We start from the raw sequence: 24,246 nt of genomic DNA on the forward strand, positions 1-24,246 counted from the left end.
TCATGAAAGGATGGAAATTTTTTAAAAACCCCACAATCATCCACAAGCATTACTATTCCTGATGAAGTGAATGTATTAATATGCCTAGTTAATATTCTGCATTTGGTTGTGTTGGAACATAGGGTATATTGTCACTCTCTAAAGTACAAAAGGCTAGAAACTTCCAGCCAAGATGGAGGGGTAGGTAGGGATGTTTTGCTTCCTCACACAACCAAAAGAAGAATAACAACCAATTTAAAAACAAAAAACAACCAGAGCTGCCAGAAAATTGAACTGTATAGAAGTCCACCAACCAAGGAGTTAAAGAAGAAACATTCATCCAGACTGGTAGAAGGGTCAGAGACAGGCAAGCAGGCAGAGAGGACACATGGCAAGGCTGCAGCTGGCAGACTGGAGGGCCCCACATTCGTATGTGGATAAACTTGGAGGAACAACTGGGGAGTGAGATACACTATGCAACCCAGGGTTCCAGTGCAGAAAAAGAAAACTTCAAAACCTTTGGCTGTAAAAATCTGTAGGGGTTGTGACGGTGGGAGGAACTACCAGTCTCACAGAAGAGTCGTCCGCTGGAGGGGCCCATGGGATCCTACAATGTACAGAAGCCCACCTACCCGGGAATCAGCACCAGAAGGGCATAGTTCGCGTGTGGGAGCAGGGGAAGTGACTGAATCCTGGGCAAGAGCTGATCAAGCAGCATTGTTCCCTTTCTGACCCCTCCCCCACAGACAGTGTCACAGTGCAGCGACCTGGGTTACCCTGCCCCGGAGAATACCTAAGGCTCTGCCCCTTACAATGTAACAGGCGTGCAGAGACACAGAAAGATGGCCCAAATAAAAGAACAGATAAAAACTCCATAAAAAGTACTAAGCGATGAAGAGATAGTCAACCAATCAGATGCAGAGTTCAAAACTGGTAATCAGGATGCTCACAGAAATGACTGAGTATGGATGCAAAATGAAGAAGTAAAAGCTATACAGAGTGAAATAAAGAAAAATATACAGAGAACTGTCCTGGCTGATGTGGCTCAGTGGACTGAGTGCTGGCCTGCGAACCAAAGGGTCACCCATTCAATTCCCAGTGTAGGGCACATGCCTGGGTTGTGGGCCATGTCCCCAGCCGGGGGTGCATGAAATGCAACCCACACATTGATGTTTCTCTCCCTTCCTCCCTCCATCCCTCCCTCCCTTCTCTTCTCTAAAAATAAATATATAAAAATCTTTTAAAAAATATACAGAGAACCAACAGTATAGGGAGGGAAAGCAGGACCCAAATCAATGATTTGAAAGAGAAGGAAGAATAAATTTTCAACTGGAAGAGAATGAAGAAACAGGAATTCAAAAACATGAGGAGAGGCTTAGGAAACCTGGGACAACTTTAAACATCCCAACATTTGAATCATAGGGGTGCCAGAAGGAGAAGAGGAAGAGCAAGAAATTGAAAACTTATTTGAAAAAATAATGAAGGAAAACTTCCCCAGTCTGGTGAAGGAAATAAGACATGTAAGTTTAGGAAGCTCAGAGAGTCCCAAAGAAGCTGGATCCAAGGAGGAACACATGAAGACACATCATAATTAAATTACCCAAGATTAAAGATAAGGAGATAATCTTAAAAGCAACAAGAGAAAAGGAGAGAGTTACCTACCAAGGAGTTCCCATGAGACTATCAGCTGATTCCTCAAAAGAAACCTTAACAAGCAAGAAGGGGCTGGAAAGAAGTATTCAGAGTCATGAAAAGCCTGGAGCTACAACCCAGGTTACTCTATCCAGCAAAGCTATCATTTAGAATGGAAGGGCAGATAAAGTGCTTCTCAGATAAGGTCAACTTAAGGGAGTTCATCATCACCAAGCCCTTATTTTATGTAATATTAAAGGGACAAACTTATCTAAGAAAGAGAGGAAGATAAAAACTATAAACTGACAACAAACTCATAACTATCAACACCTGAACCAAAAAAACCCCCCCCAAACCCCCCAAAAACCAAAACAACAAACCAACCAAGGAAATAACTAGAACAGGAACTGAATCACAGAAACGGAGATCACATGGAGGGTTATCAACAGGGTCAGTGAGGGCAGAGAATGGGGGAAAAGGTACAGGGAATAAGCAGCATAATTGGTAGGTACAGAACAGACAGGGGGAGGTTACGAATAGTAAAGGAAATGAAGAAGTTGAAAAACATGTACGACCCATGGACATGAACTAAGGGGTGGGGGAAATACTGGAGGGAGGGTGGATGCAGGGCAGGGGGGAATAAAGGGCAGAGGGGAACAAAAATGGCACAACTGTAATAGCTTAACCAATAAAATATACCTAAAAAGACAAGGATGAATTGATGAACAATATAGATGAATCTCCAAACACAGTAAGTGAAAGAAACCAATCACAAAAGACCATATATTGTATAGTTCCATTAATATGAAATTTCCAGGATAGGCATATCTATAGACACAGAAAGTAGATTAGTGGTTGCCTAAGGCTTGGGGCTGGGGAGAATGGCAGGGGGTGACTACTAAACGGTATGGGTTTTCTGTTGGGGGTGATGAAATGTCCTTAAATTAATTGGGGTGCCAGTCACACAAGTCTGAGTCAGCCAAAAAACACTGAATCGTGCACCTTAATAATAAATTGTAATTATCTCTCTATAAAGTTGTTAGTAACAATGAAAAAATAAGTACATGAGGCTAGGTTTAGTGAGGTTTTTCAAGAAGGTAGTAAGAAGGAACCAGTTCTCCCTTTGAAAGAGTTCAAAACTGGACTGCTTTGAAAGCAGGTTTGAAAATCACAGAAGCTCATCCAAATGCCTGCAAGCCTCACACTGGTCCTCTCCATTGTTGGTCAGTGTTATCCCCTCCTCCTCACTTCTCTCTTTCTCTCACAGGTTTCTGAAGACGAAAACATCTTACACCAATGCCTTCACATTTTAACACAAGAAAAATGTATTGAATTTCCTTACCAGATCAATAACCATGGTGTCTTCAAATTCTTCATTCATATCTTCTAACTGGCTCCGGGATGACATCATCACATCTTCAAAGATGGGCTCAGCATCTTCCTCCATTAGGCCCCGACTGATAAGGAAAAAGCAGATTCAGATTCACTGAATTTGGAGGCCTGGCTTTCTTATTTAAGTTGTCTAACCAGTGAAAGCATACCTTCCAGTTACAACCTATAGACTGACTACACAAACTATGGTACTGAACTCTAATGTAATTAAAGAGCATTCATTTGGTTCAAAATTTCATCTCAACTTATCAGAAAGAAGTATAATTTAAATGCAATAACAGTAATAGTAGTTAACATTTATTTAGCTATGTAGCCATTCCCATGAAAACTCTAAGCAGTTGGTACTATTATCATCCCAAGTTTCCAAATGAGGAACCTGAGCACAGATTTTATAGCTTGCCCAAAGCCACATAGCTGGCAAGTAGCAGTACAGGATTTAAACAATGAAAACGTCAAGGGCCCATGCCCTCTATTCCTGTCCTACGCTGTGTAACACATCCTGAATTATGATTTTAACTCCTAAGACCAAATATCAGAGAAACCCAAGTCATTCCACAAAATAACCAGCATTACATAGTCATGTTCTTGTGATACTGGATGTGACACTTACACGGCATGCCTCACTCCAGCTCTCACTTTCATGTAGTTCATTCCTGTTCTGTCCTTCCGATTTAAGTCTTCTAATTTTGGCTGGCCTAACCAAGAGATCTGCATCTGAGGACTAAGAGATAGCACTATTATTCATCTTGTGGCAGCAGATAATGAAATTAGCTAATAAGTCCCATGATAAGAAGGCTGTAGTTAGCTGGCCTAATCCCCATGTAGGGGGAGTTAGCTGGATTTATTCCAGGGCCAAGGGTGAGAGCATTTTCAAAGGATCTGCCTTGGTAGCAATGGCAGCATGGTGCCCAAAGAGATTCCTAAGTCTTCAAGAGAAGCTGGTCATGGCTAGTTGTTAGGTGTGAAGGAAATCCCCAGATATGCCTCTTTGAGGTACGTTATTTTGAGCTGAAGGCAATTAAGAAGCAGTAAATGCAAAAAAGGTCCTTGAAATAAATTCTCATTTTATTGGTGACAGATTCTTTAGAGTTAGCTCAGAGCCCTAAGATGGTGGAGGAAAACTTTTTTTCCTCACCTACAGGTGCTTAAATTATCAGCTTCATTCCCCACATCCCTGCCAACCAAATAAGTGCTTCGCAGATCTCTGCATTCAGCTGCTATCATTCTCATAAGTGTTCCTAGCTGAGCAGCCAGTCCCCTAAAGGACAAAAATGATGCTGGCCTGGTAGCTCAGAACCCTCTAGAGTTGAACAAGGCAGGGTACCACAGTTTTTCTCAGCCCTGGTGTGGAGATTGGGAGTCAGGTACATGCTGGGCATCTTCGCCTGTACTCAATTCTTATCAGAACATGAACAATTACATAAACATGCCTCTTGGGACTTTTACAGGTTGTAAACTTTAATAATTTTTAGTAAATAAAATCTGTTGTATAAAGTTCTCTCTAAGAAGCTGTCTTTACATAATTATGTGGGGCTACCACCTTGATTAAACCTATAAATCTAGAAAAGGTGGCAGACTGTAGCTGGGAGGAACTGACAAGTGGTAAACTCAGGGAAGCAAGGCAGGCAGCTCTAATGAAGAAGCACCCACCTTGCAGGAAACTCGTCATATGGTAAAAATCACCCTTTAAGAACACTCAGTTATGCAGTGGCTGACAATTATCCTTTCAGCTTTGAAGAAAGGCAGATCCTCAAAGCAAGGATCTGAACATTTCTAAAACCTCCTCTTTTCATTCCAACCAGCTTAATTTATTGAGTTCAAGTGAGAATTCTCTCTTATCTGTCAGACTATTTTATAGCATTACCCCCGTATGAACAGGAACACAAATAAGGAGCTAAGAGAATTTCCAAGTTGGATGAAAATAACAAAGAAAAAGTTAAGGTATTTTTAAATAGCAAAAGTTACGCAATCACATTTTTCAGAGCACTGGTACTAGAAAATATTTTAATTGCTACTGTGGGAAAAGGTAAGATCTTGATTCTCTCTTAGCAAAAGAGCACCAATTCCTCAGAATTTATCAAAAATCTCACTCATTCTTAGTCCACAAATAGTTTAAGTTTAAAGTATAAACTTAAGTACTATTGATTAAATGGATGATAAAAGTAATACAGCCTACTTAATTTGGTGTTCAGACTAGTATAAGGCTTTTTTGCCAATGAAGTCTTCTTGGCAAGTACCTCAGAAGAAACCGACCTGCCCAATGACTGTGCAAACCCCAACTGAAAATAGCAGTTAGTGAGATGTCATGCACTTTAAAGTCTCTAAACTGTAAACATGTGTTTGCAGACTAAATTATACATCTTCTAATTTAAATTATTTAACCTTTGTGGTTTTGTTTTCTCATGAACTGACCAGTAAAATGGCCTGGCAAACAAAAAGTTTTTCTTAGTTTCTGGTACAGTTACAGGTTTTTTTTGTCAAGAAATGATCTTGTACTACTTACTTGTGTAAAAAGTCGGGTTCAGAACCATGTTCAGACTCAGGTTCCTGAATCTGCTCTCCCATGGGCCGGCTATTCTCCCGCAGGACAGTAGAAGTGAGTTGTGGTGCTGGCAGGGGTCCAGGAGTCTGAATCATGGTGTCAGTCCTATTTAGCCAGGTATTATCCAAACTTTCATCTGTAAAATTCCAGTTAAGAGTCACAGAATGTCAGGGGTGAGGTGAACTCCGGAAGAAGTCACAGCATGGACTTGAACATGGTTCTGGAGCTGGACTGCCTAGTTTGAATCCCAGTTATGTCACTCGCTTGTGTGACTTCGAGTTACACTTCCAAAGTTCAGGTTTTTCATATACAAAATAGGAATATCAATACCTTAACTCAAATTTGTAAGGATTAAATGAGGTAATGTATATAACCATCAAATGTTAACTATCCCCACATTAACTTCTATTCCAAGTCTCTCCATCTCATGGTAAAAGGGGAATGGAGCCAGCTTGAAACCCCTGTAACCTTCCTTTACTCAAGCAATAAAGGGCCTATGGGTCTTAAAGGGGCACAATGCAGCAGCACTTAAAAGTCTAGATGGCCTTTGCTGAGAAATCAACAAATCCTGTTACACAATTAAACACTGGCAGCCAGAGGAAAAAAGTGCTTTTCCAGGTCATTCATGTGGGGAAGGGTGGAAAGGCTCAACCCTGTTTCCATGCCTCAAAGTCCTCCCTCTTCCGGGAAATCTTCCCTGATCACCCACCCAGCCCCACTTACCATTCTCTTTTAACTTCTAGGGGAAACAGAATCATAACACACTGTCCTGTATTGTTAGGTTATTTGTCATGTGCATTATGTTATCTCTAATTAAAGTTTCTTCAAGAGACTCGGAACTATTTCCTTCTGAAGATGATTAGATTAAAGCATTTGCATACCTAAACCATATACTAATAAAATACTACTTAATTAGCCCTGGCTGGTATGGCTCAGTGGATTGAGCACCGGCCTGCAAACCAAAGGGCTGCTGGTTTGATTCCTAGTGAGGGCACATGCCTGGCTTGTGGGCCAGGTCCCCTGGGGGCGGGTGAGGCTCACATGAGAGGCAACCATACACTGATGTTTCCCTCTCTTCCTCTCTCCCTTTCCCTCTGTCTAAAAATAAGTAAAAAAAAAAAACAACAAAAAACTACTTAATTATAAACACTCTACCTACAAAAATTCTAAGTTATTTTCTTAATATGGAAGACTTAAAAAAAAAATATTACTGCTATGTCTTCCCATTGTTTTTCCTCCCCCATTAAGTCTCAGACATTTGTGCATGTTAGGTTCCTCATCTGCTTGTCAAACATTCCTCCTCTCTCTGTATTCCTCAGGTTTCCAAAATTTTGTCAGATGCATGTATACATTTTGTTAACTTTTCTGTCCCTGGAATATCTACCTATTGTTTGTTTAAGTTCATTCCACCTATCCGAAGCTCACTACTGAATCTCTTTTTAGTTAATCGGCAAGATGTTAACATGTTAGATGTTGATGAATGAAGAAGATAATGTTGTAGTTGTATCTTCTTTAATTCATACCACTGTTCATTCAATATTTAATTCAAAACTTTTATTCTCTCCTGAACTTAAAATTTTATGATCTTAAGAATGATCATAAGAATGGTTCTTAACCTGATACACTAATCTTTCAGCTCTCTACATATCTTTTTCAGAATACCTTTCCTAATTCATTAGAAGTTTGGCCACTTCTTGTACGTTCCCAGAGAACTTTTCTGGCCAATCATTGCACTTACCATGCTGAACTGAAAACTGCCTGTTTCTCTCCCCATCTGTACTATGAGCTCTTTTATTAAATGAGATCGGGTGCATTCAGGGTGGTATGGCCATAGACAATGAGCTCTTTTATTAATACCATCTCTAGCACCTACTGCAGTTCTTAGGAAGGTGTTTGGAAAGACTTACCAATGAATGAATTCCTTACTTCGGGAAGAACTCACTAACTGGTCTTGAAGAGATCCTCCTAATCCCTCAAGATTCCCCAATGGAAACATTCTTGCAAAGCTCTCTCAGGGTTACACCAAACAGATGAAACTCTGCTGCCTGAGGGTTCTAAGCATATAACTTTAGCTACTTGGTAAATTTCAAATAAAGCAAGTTTTCTTTTCTTTTTTTTTTTTGTGGCAATTTAACAATGACCAAATTAGGTTATCTGGCCTATAAATGCTTCTCTTAGTCCTAAAGAGAAGCATACCAACAGCTCCATTATTGAAAAGTAATTTTTTTTGTTATTTAAATTCTCTAGGATTTAGCTTTTTCTGTGTAAAATCTGGATAGTCGTGCTGAATAGCCATGGGGATGTAAAGTACAGTATAGGAAATGGAGTAGCCAAAGAATTTATACGCACGATCATGGACATGAACAATGGTGTGAGGGGACTGCCTGAAGGAGTGGGGGGTGCTGGGTAGAATGGGACAAAGGGGGAAAACTTGGGACAACTGTAATAGCATAATCAACAAAATAATTAAAAAAAATAAAGCTTTGTTCTATTAGTTGCAAAGCAATTTTTAGTCTTTTTGGATATATGAATATCGACCATAGGTCACATTTACATTATAATTCAACTCCCTGTTCCCCACAGTTCATGAGGGTTCTAAAACCAGATTTTGCAATCACTATTTTAATATACAAAAATAAGTGATCCATTAAAGTGTTAGAAAGGGAAAGTTGTTCTGATATATTTAATTTGCTGCAGAGGATTATCCTTGACTTACCAGAATCTCTCCTGAATTTTGTCAGAATAACATTTTAACTATCTTATTTTAAATTTTAATGTATTAGAGGACTCTGGCAGGGGATCAGTTTTATAAACTACCATAGCTATGTCCTTTTTTCTTCTGTGCCTATCTTCCTCTGTGTTCCATGCTGTTTTAACTTGTTTTCCTTTTTTCCTGTCCTACACTGTCAATTCCAACATTTTTGACTGAATCTCTCAGTGTGTATCAAATATACAAGGAAATAATGTGCTTAACAGTATCATCTTGCTTCAACAGATTTGCTATTATTTATCTCTATAATATCAGGAAAGCTATTTGTCTCATAGTATAAAGGAAGACTTACCTTCTACTCGTTTCTTGTGAAGTGGGGGCCGTCCTTTTTTATTCCTTACTGAGGAAGTTTTGCTGCTGCTACTTCCACTGTTCACAGACATTCTATCATCTTCACCTCCGGTGACTAACGAATTTCTATAGGAGATGAGCGGAAGCCATACATCTTCCCTCCTTTCCATCATTTGCTCCGTAAGGAATTTTTCAAGGTATGAGTGACTAGAAACACAATAGAAGAAGCAGTGATTTTCGTGGAGGCACTTAACTTTTTCATAACCCAAGGCTCTCTCAGAAGGTTCTGAAAAATCTCTAAGGAGACGCTTTTTGCATACAGCCTCTCCCCAGTAAAACAACCTTTTAACTGGTGAGAATTATAAAAGACAATAATTTCAAGTCTTTAGAAATTATCTTAAGGGCATATAGCAAATGGAGGAAACATTTATTTAAGAATACCTTCTAAATCTCAGCAAGAACAACGAATTTGTAGCATTTGAACCACATCCTGCATCATTCCCTTGTTCTCCTCTCCCTCACCACAGCTGTGTGTTCCAGAAACTCTACTCTGGGCAGACATGGATAAGAAGATTGGGGGTTCCCCTTCTCTCTGTTCAGAGCTGCTCTGGAAGAAGCAGGCCATCTGTACATGGTGAATGCTTTATTCTGGACAGCAGCTGGGAGCAACAAGGCTCCTCCACCACAAACCCCAACTTATTGGGTAGTAACTCCTACCTCGGGCACAGCAGGCTAAGAATACTGGGCCCTGAGTGCCCCACCTCAGCTCCCTTGTAGAGCAGAAATTCCGTTAACTAGAGGGGCAAGCCAAGAACCAGGGGTTACCTCTGGACCTGTGCCCATAGAAGAGGGGTGTTATTCTGGAAGGAAATGGATACTATCCTAGCACCCAGCTCCTGTTCAGTGGCATAAAAATTCTGCCCAGAGGCCAGCACACCATAGGATGAAGCTTTCCAGCTTATCTGGGAAGGCTGACTTTATTTGGAATAAAGTATACAATATTTCTTGTCTAAGGGTATTGGCAGCTCTTTATACTATAGGCAACATATAAGAGAGTAGAACAGCCAGAAATTAGAGAACCATCACTAAGAAGAGGCTTCCTGCAATGAGAAGGTTGTGCACACATGCTAAGCTGCACTCATTCATGGGCAAATAGAACAGGGGATGGGAACCCCTTTGAAATCATTCCCCAAACTGTACACAGATCTTGTCATAGGGGAGAAGCCTCACTGGCACAAGGGGCTTAAATACAACCTCTAACCAAACATTGGCTGAACAACAAGCTTCTCTGACTCAAGAGCAACTACTAAAAAGACAGGCTTAAAAAATAAAATCACAATACACTGGTTTCCAGTTCTGCAAGCAAAGAGCTTGTAGTTGCCAATGCATCCTAACAAGTAAAACGTTGAAAAAATTAACAACTCTTCTTAGATCTATAAGAGAAGAAAATCATTATGGAGACACAACAGCGGAGGTCACAACTTGATGGGACAAACACATAAGCAGAAACCACCTTGGGAGCCATTGCTGGGGGAGGAAAACCTATTCTGTAATTCATGAATTGCTGGAGGCACAGTGTAGACAAGTCTGAGAGTTAGAAGCTCCAGGGTACCCAGTTATAGGGGAGGCCCCCACAATACTGGAACAAGGGAAACAGTCAAATTCAACCCACTCTACTCATCCTGTTCCACCTGAGAGTGGAGAAGGAAAAAAACCCCTGAGCAGCCCATGTGAAGATCACAGTCCAGAAGCATAGCTCACTGAAAGGCTGAGACTTCATCATAGGACTACAGAATGCTTCCCTCTTCCTACTCCTGACCACCACATTACTAACTGCCTACCTACAGCAGTTCAATTTACCCAGTACATCATGTCCAGCTGTCAAGAACAAATTACAAGGCATACCAAAAGGCAAAAAACACAAGTGGAAGAAATGGAGCAAGATCATAACCAGACAGGGCAAAAAGGCTAGAATTTTCAGACTTGGGATAAACAACTATGATCAATATGCAAATGGCTCTAATGGAAGAAGAAGAATGCCACTTATGGCTTGTTAGCAGACTGGACATGGATGAGGAAAGAATCTTTGAGCTAGAGGACAGCTCAACAGAATCCTTGAAATGGATTTTCCTCATGGTCACCTGGAATATTCACTGAGACAGACCACATTCTGAGCCATAAAACACATCTTAACAATTTTAGAAGTATAGAAATCATACAATGTCCGTTCTCAGATTACAGTGGAGTTAAATTAGAAATCAACGTTAGAAATAAAGCTGGAATAATCTCCAAACATACAGAGATTAAATAACAAACTTCTAAATAACACATAGGTCAAAAACATCACAAGAAATTTAAAAATATTTTGAACTAAATTAAAAAGAAAATACAACTTATCAAAATTTGTGAGATGCAGTGAGAGCAGTGTTTAGAAGGAAATTTACAACACTGAATGTACATATTAGAAAAAAAAGAAAAATCTAAAATCAATACGTTTTCACCTTAGGAAATTATGAAGATAAGATCAAATTAAATCTAATGTGGGAAAAAAAGAAGACAAATTAGAGATGGAATTGAGAACAGGAAATCAGAGAAAATTGGCAAAATCAAAAGCTGGTTCCATTTATAAGCTTACCATTTATAAGATCAATGAATTTGATAAGCCTCCAGCCAAGCTAGTTAAGGGGTGGGGGAAAGGACACAAATTACTAATAGCAGAAATGAAAGAGAACACATCATTATACAGAACCTATGGATATTAAAAGGAAAATAAAGGAATACTATGAACAACTCTATGCGCAAAACTGACAATCTCGATGAAACAGACCAATTCCTTGAAACACACAATTTGCCAAAACTGACACAAGAAACAGACAATCCAATTAGGCCTATCTATTAAATAAATTGAGTCAACAATTAATAATCTTCCAAAACAGAAAGCACAGGGCTCTAATGGGTTCACTGGTGAATTCAATAAAATATTTAAGGAAGAAAACATATCAATTATCCATAGTTTCCTAGAGCATAGAAGCAGAGAGAATACTTCCTTTTTTTAAAAAAAATAATTGATTGATTTTAGAGAAGAAGGGAGAGAGACACAGAGAGAAACATTGATTTGCTATTCTACTTATTTATCATTCATTGGTAGATTCTCGTATGTGCCCTGATCAGGGATCAAACCCACAACACTTTAGCGCATCAGGACGATGCTCTAACCAAATGAGCTACCCGGCTGGCCAAGGTGAGAGAGTATCTTCTAACTCATTTTATGAGGCCAGCATTACCTTAATACCAAAACCAGTGGAAGACATTACAAGAAAACTTGAGACTAGTATTTTCATGAACATAAATGCAAGAATCCTCAGTAAATTAGTAGAGTCTAAAAATTTACTAAAAGAATTATATACACCATATTATAGAAATGTATACCTGAAACCTACATAATTTTATTAATCCTTGTCACCCAATAAATTCAATAAATAAAAATAACAAAGATGTTTTGAGCATCTTAAATATAAAACATTAAAAACTAATATATATGTATGTATCATGACCAAACCCAGGAATGCAAGGCTAGTTCAACATTCCAGAATTAATATAATCTGTTACATCAACAGGATAAAAACACTCAAGTGATCATATCAACAGATACAGAAAAGGCATCTGACAAACTCCAACACCCATTCATGGTAAAAACTCTCAGTAAATTAGGAACAGAGGGAAACTTCCTCAACTTGATAACAAATGTTAATAAAAGACTATACAACTAAAATCACACTTAATGCTGAGAAACTTGTAAGTTTTCTATTAAATCAGTTACAAGGCGAGAATGTCCCCTCTTACCACTCCCGTTTTCAACACTGTATTGGAAATTCTAGTTAATACGATAAGACAAGGAAATATAAAGTATACAGACTGGAAAAGCAGGAATCAAACTGTCCTTGATCACAGATGACACGATGAAAACCTGATGTAGGAAATCCTAAAGAACTGACAAACTTATGGAACTAATAAGTGATAATGCCAAAGTTGCCTGATACAAACAAAAGCCAATCACTTTTCTATATATCAGCAACAAACAAGTGGAATTTGAAATTAAAAAAACAATGCTATTTACAAGAGCACATTCCCCCATCCCCAAATTACTGAGGTATAAATCTAACAAAACACATACAAGGGCTATATGAGGAAAACTACAAAAATCCAATAAATGAAATAACTAAATAAATGGAAGGATATTCCATGTTCATGGGTAGGAAGAATCAATACTGTTAAGAAGTTCTTCTAATTAGATCTATAGACACAAGGCATTTCTGATCAAAATCTCAGCAAGTTATTTTGTGGATAATAACAAACTGATTCTAAGGTTTATATGGAGAGACAAAAGACCCAGAATATCAACATAATATGGAAAGAAAAGAACAAAGCTGGAGGACCGGTACTACCCAACTCTAAGACTTACTATAAAGCTACAGTGTCATCATTTCACAATATATACACATATCAAATCATCACACTGAACTCCTTAAACCCATAAAATGTTATATGTCAAATATATCTCAAAAAGGCTGGAGAAAAAGCTACAGTAGTGAAGACAGTGTGGTACTGATAAATGAACACATAGATCAATGAAACAGAATAGCCCAGAAAAAGACCTACATAAATACAGTCATCTGAGCTTTGACAAAGGAGCAATGGCAACAAAATAGAGCAAAGACAGTGTGTTTAACAAATGGTGCCAGAACAACTGGACATCCACAAGCAAAAAAATTAACCTAGACACAGATCTTAAATATTTTATAAAAATTAACTCAAAATGGATCACAAATCTAAATGTAAAACACAAAATATAAAACTTCTAGAAAATTACATAGGAGAAAACCTAGATGACCTTGGGTATAGCAATGACTTTTTGGATACAACACCAAAGGCAAGATCCTGGCATAAAATAAGTGATAAGCTGGACTTCATTAAAATTTAAAAATGTCTGCTTTGCAACAGGCACTGTCTACAATGAGAAGATAATCATAGACTGGAGAAAATATCTGCAAAACATACATCTATAAGAACTAATATCTAACATACAAAGAACTATTAAAACTCAGTAAGAAAACAATCCGATTAAAAAATGGGCAAAAGATCTGAACAGACACCTCACCAAAGAAAACATACAGATGGCAAATAAGCATATGAAAAGATGCTTCATATCATGTCATCAGGGAAATGCAAATTAAAACAACAATGAGATACTAATACAATGCCTATTAGAATGGCCAGAATCAAGAACACTAATACCAAATGCTGGCAGGAATGCAAAAATGCTACATCCACTTTTGAGAGACAGTTTTGTGGTTTCTTACAAAACTAAACACACTCTACCAATGTGATGCAGCAGTTGCACTCCTTGGTATTTACCCAAAGGAGTTGAAAACTTACATTCTCTTAAAAACTTGAAGCAGCTTTATTCATACTGTCAAAACTAGAAAGCAATGAAGATGTCCTTCAGTAAGGGTCTAAATAAACAGTACTGTGGCACATCCAGACAATGGAATATTCTTCAATGCTTGTAAGAAAAGAATTAGCAAGCTATGAAAAGATGGGAAGAACTTAACATGCATAGTACAAAGAGAAAAAAGCTGATGTGAAAATGTCCTGTATGATTCTAAGTATATGCCATTCTGAAAAAGACAAAACTATGGAAACTCAAACAATCAGTGTCTTCCAGGGGTTGGGGGGAGAGAAGGATGAATAGACAGAACACAGAGGATTTTTAGATAAGTAACAACTCTATGGTACCATAAAGATGGATACATGTGTTGTACATTTGTATAAACCCACAGAATGCACAGTATCAAGAGTGAACTGTGTGTAAACCACAATGGAATGAAATATGAAATCAATACTGGAAGGAAAACTTGGAAATTCAAAAATATGTGGAAATTACATAAAATACTCTCAATAACCAACAGATTAAAGAATAAATCACAAGCGAAATGGGAAAAATACTTTGAGATAAATGAAAACAAAAATGCAAGATACCAAAACTTTACAAGATACAACTAAAGTAGTAGTCCGAGGGAAATATATACCTGTAAATACCTAAATAAAAAAGTTTTCAAACCACCCCATCCCCATCAATACCCGGGCACCACTCATTGTCTATCAATTTCAGTGCCTGAAACTCTGGTTTGTATGTTTATGTTATGTCTCCCTGCATTAGAACATATGCTTTCTGAGGGCAGAAACCGTGTATTGTTTACTGCCTGGCCATATTAAAACAATAGCTATGGAAAAGTACTAGACACTTAATAATTACTTTTTGACCAACATCTTTCCTTAGAAGTAAGTATCACTTTTATTTAGATAAGCTTTAACTGTCAATCCAAATCTCTGTTCATTTAGCATATTATACCTGACTCATCTTCCTATCAATTTATAAACTTTGGGATCCATAACAAAATCACTTTCTGAAGTTTTCCATTTTTAAATAAAACTTATCCCATCAACATTTTTTTGAAAATAGCGTATTGTTTAATTTATTATAAAAAAATAGAAAATATAAAAATATCAATCTTTTTGATACAAGTCAAATAAAACTAAAATATAATTAATATAAAAGGGAAGTAGGGTTACACATGGTAATGCTAATGTTCATACATCTTTCAACTGCAGGGTAAGAAATCATTCCCACTTGCTTAACTTAATCTTGCAAATTCTAGGTACTGAAAGATGAGCAAACAAGTATACAAAAGCTTGAAAGAAAACTATAGTTCCTTAAAACAATCAGAGCCTGAAGTACCGATAGTAATTATATCTAGATAATTAAAATTTTTTACAAAATAAACATTTAAAATTACAGGAGTATCATGACAAAAGCCACTTCTGCAATGTGCAACTTACACAGTCTTTTTGTCCTGTCGAAGAAGTTTAGAAGAAAATTCACTTAAAACTTCCAGGAAAGCCAGATTAGGAGGTGGATATTCTTGTCCTTTCTGATTTTGGTATTTAAAGGCAAATTCTATGCCATCCCTGAAGTATAAGAAAATACCATTTTATTTTTCCAGACAGCTAGTGTAGTTCTCTCAATGGGCTAGAATTTCTAAAACAGGTGGGAAGGCAGCAAAATCATCATTAAAGGTAGTAAAATCTGGTATATTCAAATGGTTAAATGTTAACTGCATGATACATTTGCATAATATTATTTAATTTTTTTTTTACAGTATAAAATTTTAAGTTGTGAAAAGTAACTGCAGCTCTATGAGTTTTTGTAAGGTAAAATCTTCTGATATTCAGTTTTCAGTTATGAATTGAGGCTGACCAAATCAGTACTGCCAGGTTCCCATATTTTCTCACTGATAAACCAGATAAGAATATTTAGTTAAAACTTTACTTTCTATGCTTCATAAGATGAAAACTGAACAGTTTTAAGTTTTTTCAAATTAAAAACGGTCTCCTGGTTAATTAAGAATGATGAAATGACAACTCTCAAGTTTTTATAACTTAAAAATTCTATAACTTTTTAAAAAATGGGTCAAACAACAGTTATTTTAGTTAAATTCCAATAAACCAGCTTCTCTATAAAAGACTGTGTTTATTTAGCTTACTCACTTGTGAAGTGTGGCAACTGCTTCTCGTGTCTTGATTTGGTCCAGTCCAAACGTGAGGGCAAAGCGACGTGCCAATTCTTTAATGCCACTGACGTGGGCAGATGTCCTATCTAGATTGGGACCTTGCTCTTGGACAAGTTCATTAAACAGCTAGGAAAAGAAAGAAGAAAAAACCTACAGCTAAGAAATATTTATTTATTGCATTTATTGTTAGAATAAATATAGTAATTTAAAAATATTTAATAGGCACATTGTAAAATATGTATTTTCCTCTTACATTTAACTGTAGCCACACTGTTCCCTTCTCCAAGTCATATAAAAATGATCTTGAGATCATTTTTATGTTAGTTATGCGATTAAATACAAACAGGAATTTATCTTTTAATAAAAAAAAATAAAATGCATTTTAAGACCTGGGTGGTGTTCCTGGGTGGTTTGAGCACTGACCAGTGAATCAAAAGGTCGCTGGTTCAATTCCCAGTCAGGGCACAGGCCTGGGTTGTGAACTAGGTCCCCAGTTGGGGGCGAGCAAGAGGCAACCAATCGATATATCTCTTGCATGTTTCTCTACCTCTCTTTCTCACTCCCTTCCCCTCTCTCAAAAAGTACATATATATGTTTACTATTGTTCAATTACATTTGTCCCCATTTTCCTCCCATTACAATCCTCTGCCTTACCCATGCCACCATCTCCCATATCCAACCTATTTTTCTGACTCTCTTCATGATCTTGAATAATACTTTGAATACTTTGAATAATAAATACTTCAAAGATCTTGAGAAGTATTATTTACATTTTTCTTCACTTCTTTATCTCCCAATCTCCCAGTTCACTCTAGTCATACCATTCCACTGAAACAGCTTGTCTTCTATTAATTTTGTTGTCCACCTTCTTAGGTTTATTCAGCAATATATTCGCCTGGCCTGAACTGCCATGACTAAAAACAACAGTTTTTCTGGAGATTTTCAAACTTTTAACAGGTAATTTGTTTACCAATTCTTAAACTTTAAAATGAATACAAATAATATATTTCATTGTACAAAATTCAAAGAACATCAAATTAAAAGTTTTCCTCCCCTAATCCCCAACTAAATAACATTCTTTTCTCCAAAGGTAATCAGTGTTAAAGTTCAGATGTTTTTTACACCAGTTTAGAAACACTGATAGATCTTATATACAAAGTTTTTATTTTTACATAAATGGCACAATACTACGTATATTTTTTATTTAATGTTTTATCTTAAAAACCTTTTATCTACTTCACAAAATCAATTCATTTAATCATTCCTGTTGATGGACATTGAGACTATTTCCAATTCCTCAAATATTACAGAAACTACTGCAATGAAGCATCTTTTACATATATAGTGCACACCTGCACATATCTATGTAGATACCTAATAGCAAAACATTGGTTTTAAAAAGAATATATATCTTAAATTTTGCAATATACTGCAAAATTATATTGCAAGAAAACAAAAGTGATTTCATACGGAACCTTTTTTTCCTCATCTTTATCAATCATAGGTATCATCAACCATTTTAATTCATGCCAATCTATTAAACAGTAATAAATATCTTCCTGTTTTAATTTGTATTTCATTAATTACTAATGAAGTTATGCCTCTTTTCATGTGTTTATTGGTTTTTAAGATTTCCTCTTCTGAAAAGTGGCTTTTCATCTCTCGCTCACTTTCCTACGGGATTTATTTATCTTTTTACTGATTTGTAGGATTTGATATGTATCCTTAAAAACATTTTCCCCCAGCCCTGACTGGTGTGGCTTAGTGGGTTGGGCATCGTTCTGCAAACTGAAAAGTTGCCAGTTTGATTTGGTCAGGGAAAATGCCTGTGTTGTAGGCCAGGTTCCTGGTTGGGGGTGTGCGAGAGGCAGCTGATCAATGCTTCTCTCACACATCAATGTTTTCCTCCTTCTCTTTCTCCCTCCCTTCCTCTTTCTCTAAAAATAAGTAAAATTGTTAAAAAAAATACTTTCCTCCAATATCATTGGTTAACTTTGTTCACAGAGCTGGTTAATGATTAATCTATTTATAAGTTTCAATATATCATCAATTTACTTTGTGACTTCTTCAGAAGGAACTTCCCCACTCTAGGATATAAAAATATCCTATTTTCTTATAAACTTTTAATTTTTAACATTTATACATAATCCACCTAGAAGTTATTTTGGGTACATATTAGGTAGGGCTATAAATAACTACTGCCCCAAAGACAGTCAGTTGACCCATCACCATTCAATGAATAGGCCCATCATTTCCCCACTGATATGAAATGAGACCTTTATCATAGACTAAATACACATATACCTACGTACCCCCCAATCACTATATTAATTTACTAGGCATTTATTAGGAATCTATTTTTGCAATATATGTGACATGTTTCTGTATTTTTCTTTTTAAATATCCAACTTGGCATTTCATCTGGTCCTAGTGTAGATGACCCTAGGATTTCATCTATTTTAAATATAAAGTACTAGATTATCTTCCAAAAGAAAAGACACGTAACACATCTTCATACCAGAAAATGTTCATAGTAATTGATATATGACTTAATTTAAATGAAGTAAGATACATATACTAAACACAAGGAAGTCCTTAATATATTAATTCTACTTTTTCCTTTCAAATTTCTTACCTGTTGTAAACTGAGAATGAGGGTCTTGGCACACTGAATTTTATCAATCTGTCTGGTTTTACTCAGTGTTTCTTTAATAATATCACCATAGTCATTGTAATACTGTGAAGAAAAGAAAGAAATCATAGCTTTAAAATTGTTGAAATTTCATGAAAAAAATAATTAAAGTTTCATGAAATAAAAAAAAATGAGTTGGTGGCCCTGGCTGAGGAACTCAGTTAGGGCATTGTCCCAATACAACAAGGCTGCAGGTTTGATTTCTGGTCAGAGCACATGTAAGAATCAACCAGTGAATGTACAAGTAAAATCAATGTTTCTCTCTCTCTCAAATGAAAAAAAAAAGAATGGGTTGGTGAAAAAATACGTTAGTACAAAGGTGTCTAACTTCTTCACCTTAAACATAATGAGAGTTCAAAGATTTTGTCTAAACTTAAAGGACTACACATTTGAAATTTAAATTTATGAGATAACTAATAATCATAAAACTAAAAAACATCATTCAAAGAGAAGAAGTCATACAGGGTTAAGAGAATTCCTCATTGTTTATACATGGACTCCACAGACACTATTTAAAAAGTGACAAATGAAGAAAAACACTTGGGTAAAAACTTCCTGAAAAACTAAAATCAAAACAGTTAAACTTGCTTACCTCTGGGAAGTGGGACTAAATAAGGGGGAAGGGCAGATTAGGGTAACAGACTTTTCATTTAATACTCTGTGTACTATCTCATTTCCCACCCTAACATGTCTATATTTTACTATTATAATATATGATCTAAAGAGTAAAAACATTGCCATCTTCCTCAATAGTAACTGAGAAAAAATAAACTAATTTCTTTATAATTCAGTTATTTTGATACAGAATTTAAAGTATTTTTCTTGGGAGTAAATAATTAGGAAAAGCTTTATTTGAAACCATTAAATCTGGATGTTATTTCCAAGCTAAAACTGAACCCTATAAACCTATGTGAAGACGTCAGTGTATTAGTCAGGAACTGGATTTTTATAATCTTCAAGAAGGAGGGTATGCTTCCGTGATATAAGGTGCAACGAAGGAAATTTAATTCAAAAGAATCATCCTTTAAATGTAATTAAAAATGATCTCAATATAGGGGAAAAAAGAAAGATATGTTAATATACTCAAATGGTTCAACAAGCAGATCTCTAATAAATTCAGATTTGTAATGATTACATAGAGAAGTGGGACAAAAAGCCACATAGCCCAGAACAAAAGGTAGCAAAAAGCTAGCCATTAGAATACTCGCAAAAAGACTAAAGCCTATAATGATCAGGGGTGTGCAAGATTTGTAAAGATGATAAAAGTTTCAGATCAGTCTCACATCTTGACACCAATGCAGTATTATTAAGGGCTGACAAGAAAAAACTGTGATAAGCTCATATTCACCCATCCAAACCCTGTTTAGACATTAGTTTAGGAAGCCTTTTTTGGTTCCTCTGACTTAAGCCTTTCTCTATATCCTGGCCTGCTTTATAATTTGTACAGCTGTCAGTACAATAATCATGCTGAAGATTTATAGAAAGAGCTAGGCCTTACAGCTAGACAAACCTAAAATGAAATCCTAATTTTTGCTCCTTCAATATTTGTGTGACCTGAGGTTTAATTTCCTTATTTCTAAGTGATATGATTTTATACCTCACAGGGTTCCTGTAATTAACAAAAATACAGTGGAACCTTGGTTCTTGAACCTCACTCCGGAAAGTTGTTCAACAAGTTATTTGTTTCAAAACCAGTCTCCTTTGTTGCCTGAGAGGCACGTGACTGATCATACAGGTATCAGCATGGAAGGGTTGTCAGGTTGAGAACCAAAGTTTTGCTCGACATCTGAGGTTTGGGTGTAATGCAAAAGCCTTAGAACAGTGTCTCAAATATAAATGGCACAAAAAATATAAGCATCCATTCATTATTTTACTATGTATATATTTTAGTTTATTAATATATAAGCTCCGTAGTGCAGAAATCATGCCAATTAAATCCGTGGCAGCTAGCACAGTGCTCATCATATTGCAGCTGGTGGCAAAATATAATGAATTAGTTAATACATTATAACTAGGATTGGATTACACCTAAACATAGACAAAGACATAAGTGGATCAATGGCATACAATATTCTGAACATGAGAAAAATAAAAGTGTCTCTGACATGAGAATAAAATGAACAAAAAAAAAGTGTTCTCTCATCTCTGTGCCTGTCAGGATATATTACAGATTTTTGAACGCTGCTTTTTCAGGAACAAAATGGAGCTTTTGGAAAGGGGAGCAGTCAGGAAAGTAAGTACCTACCAAAATCCCATCATGTGAAGAATGAATTAAAACTCTTCTGACATCTCCTTACCTCCCTTAGAAGAACAATCCAAACTTTCTATATGGTATATTAGGTCTAACTTGTTATTTTTCTTTAAGCCTTATCTCTGACTCTGTTTTCATGAGCAATCTATGGTGTTATATCAAATTCCTTTTATTTCCCCCGTTTGGGGGAAATTCATATTCCTTGGTGATGTTCATGAAGTTCAATCAGTCTATAAGCCCTCCCACTACTACCTTGTTTGACTAATTTATGCTTCTTGTCTCAGACTTAATTCAGAAATCACATCTAAGCAGTTTTCATTAACTCTCACATTTCTTAAGAATTGGGTATCTGTTTTATGTATTTCCAGGGATCCCTATACATACCTCTAATACACTATATAATACAATTATTTAATTATATGACTCTCTCCAGCTTTAGACTGGAATTAAAGCAGAAATTAAAAAAAACAAAAAACAAAAAACACAGCTTTGTAACTTTAGCTCCTGGCAGGCAACATGGCACACAGTTAGCATACTTAGCCCATTTTTTCTATAGCTCACTTGTACTTCTCTGACTTTCTAAATAAAGTTTTTCTTATTTTTTATAAAAGGGAGAGAATACATGCATGGCCTCATGAAAATTACAAAAACATTCTTTCATATAAATGTGAGGAACTCCTACCTTACAGAATCGATATAATGGTATAGATACGGAGCTTATATAAAAGACAGAAAATTTTAAATATATCAGAAAACCCTCAATAACACTATATATAAAAGCTGTGAATTTTAGCTTCTGTCACCATCCTTTCCTTCATTTGTAATGATAGGTTTCTCTCCCAATTAGATGAAAGGAGAAAAATAAGAATATAAAAAATATACCTTCATGTAGTGTTTAAAGATGTCTGCAGCTGCATGCATGTCAACAATATCATAAATGATAAGTTTGCTGAAGGCGGCAAGTAGATTCCTTCTTTTATGTAAGGCCTCAATTTTATTTGCTTCATCTTCTTCATCACCCTCTAAACACAGAAAATAAACTGATTATGCACTTTATCCAGGGTAAAACAATGTAGAAAATATGTACAATAAAAAATCAGCTTATACCTTTACAAAAAGGTACAATTCAGTTTTAGATGGCATAAAAATATGTTAATTACGTTGATTATTTTAGGGTGCTATATTTAGTTACACATTTATCAAATAGTTGGTAGGCATTAAGGTTCTCATCTTCTAAGAGACTGTCATAGCAAACACTAAGATAAGCAAACCATATATTAAAAGATTATTTTTCTAATAGTTTTGTCATAATACCATTGTTTCTTTATATTGTTAATTTTGTCTTATTTCAATATCCTAATGTGCTAATATATTTCCACAGAGAAAAAAGTTCTGAAAATTTTTACGCCAAAGGGAAGAAATTTTATTTTAGAAAAATACATGGGGAGTAATGGAAATATAAGCTGGAGTTAATTTTCAATGCTTGTCTTAAACATGGTTATAATATCAACTGAAAAATAAAATATATTTTGCAAATCATATAATACACATATACATTAAAAAGAAAAATAAAACTACCAAATACTTTCAGAACATGCAGGCTTTCTTTCTCATTTTTTGAATTGAAGGCCCTACTGGCTTGTCTATTTCTAGTCCTAGGAAAACTCTCCACAAGGCTCCGGATAATAACATTTACCACATTTATTTCAGGCTCTGTACTGACTTTGTTACGTTTCTTTTTCTTTTTTCAAGATTTATTTATTTATTTATTTTTAGAGAGAGAGGAAGGGAAGGAGAAAGAGAGGGAGAGAAACATCAATGTGTGTGGTTGCTTCTTGCGTGACTCCTACTGGGGACCTGGCCTGCAACCCAGGCATGTGCTCTGACTGGGAATTGAACCAGGAACCCTTTGGTTCGCAGGCCAGCATTCAATCCACTGAGCCACACCAGCCAGAGCCAATTATTTACATTCAGTCTAATTTTGTTAGTTATCATTTACAAGCTTAGCACAATTTTGACTGGTGAGATCTGTTAAGTCTTTTAGCACTTACTATCTTACAGTTATATTTTGTTACTTTTAGTAATATATGACCACTTAACAGAAAAAAGTGAACAGAAAGAAACTGGTGCTTTCCTTCAGAAAAACTGTGAACCTGGATGCAGCTCAATTAGAAACAATATCTGTGCCACATATACATTTTGCACATGTGTGAAATGAAAAATGTATACAATTATTCATTACAGCAAGGCAAGGAGACTACATTGCACATATTTATTCCTTTTGGTTTCTGAATCATACAAATGTATTAACAGGTTTTTTTAAAAAAGGGAAATTCTAGTACTTTTTAGGATTGAATTTGAATGTTTTCTCATTTCTCTTTGGGGCTGGTAAAACAAGATCAATATTGACAAGATGATAGCTACAAATACCCATGCTCTGGTTCTCCTCATCCTGGTCAATGAAAACGTGATCCATCACAAAACTGAGGAGTTCAGACTGGAGTCCAGTATCTGGATTAAACACCAAAGGTTGAAGGCCCTCCCTGCCACCTGTCATTAATTGGTGGCTAAAAATCATCAAAAGGTCACAGAGTAACATGAAAGCCTGGAATACAAAGGAAATTCATCAGTAAGATATTGCTACAACTAAAAATCAACATTAATGAAAACATGCTAAATTAATATAGTTCAATAATAGTACCATAATAGAAACTTTGGGTATTTAAATTCTAACTACTTAGTTTTAAATTTTCCAAACTTAATAAAATTAAACATTAGTGACATTTAAAATTCCTTATCCCCCAAATATAATCCATTTATTGTATTTGGCTATATTAACTCAAACAGCTGATTAAAGGATTTTGACTTAAGCTTAAGATACAACAACTTAAATTCAACTCTGGAAATACAAAATTGATACAATAAATTATGACAGATGTTAGAAATCAATCATATACTGCTTAACCTTTAATAATAAGCATAAATCTTAAGACAAAGTACAGTTCCATAAATTACAATGCAGTACTGTAAATCTGTAAGCTACTATTTTGGATTCTTCTTGTAAAA

At 36.0% G+C, this 24,246-nt stretch overlaps 1 protein-coding gene across 3 annotated transcripts in view; it reads right to left on the bottom strand.

The window, feature by feature from the left end:
- STAG1 (STAG1 cohesin complex component) overlaps nt 1-24,246 on the bottom strand; it is a 373,948-nt gene that overhangs the window by 1,960 nt on the left and 347,742 nt on the right. For 2 of the 3 annotated variants that reach the window (XM_054595513.1, XM_054595512.1), the window contains exons 24-32: nt 23,611-23,785; nt 22,063-22,202; nt 18,873-18,974; nt 16,215-16,363; nt 15,507-15,635; nt 8,608-8,813; nt 5,507-5,681; nt 3,614-3,724; nt 2,954-3,068 (exon numbers count right to left, since the gene is read on the bottom strand). In XM_054595513.1, coding sequence (XP_054451488.1) covers nt 2,954-3,068; nt 3,614-3,724; nt 5,507-5,681; nt 8,608-8,813; nt 15,507-15,635; nt 16,215-16,363; nt 18,873-18,974; nt 22,063-22,202; nt 23,611-23,785 — 1,302 coding nt within the window. The remainder of the gene's footprint in view (nt 1-2,953; nt 3,069-3,613; nt 3,725-5,506; nt 5,682-8,607; nt 8,814-15,506; nt 15,636-16,214; nt 16,364-18,872; nt 18,975-22,062; nt 22,203-23,610; nt 23,786-24,246) is intronic. The other variant, XM_054595514.1, reaches the window with a different exon arrangement.

The sequence above is a fragment of the Pteronotus mesoamericanus genome, unplaced genomic scaffold (assembly GCF_021234165.1).
Source record: "Pteronotus mesoamericanus isolate MK-2021 breed Mesoamerican mustached bat unplaced genomic scaffold, CSHL_Meso_final scaffold_54, whole genome shotgun sequence".
Lineage (NCBI taxonomy): Eukaryota > Metazoa > Chordata > Mammalia > Chiroptera > Mormoopidae > Pteronotus > Pteronotus mesoamericanus.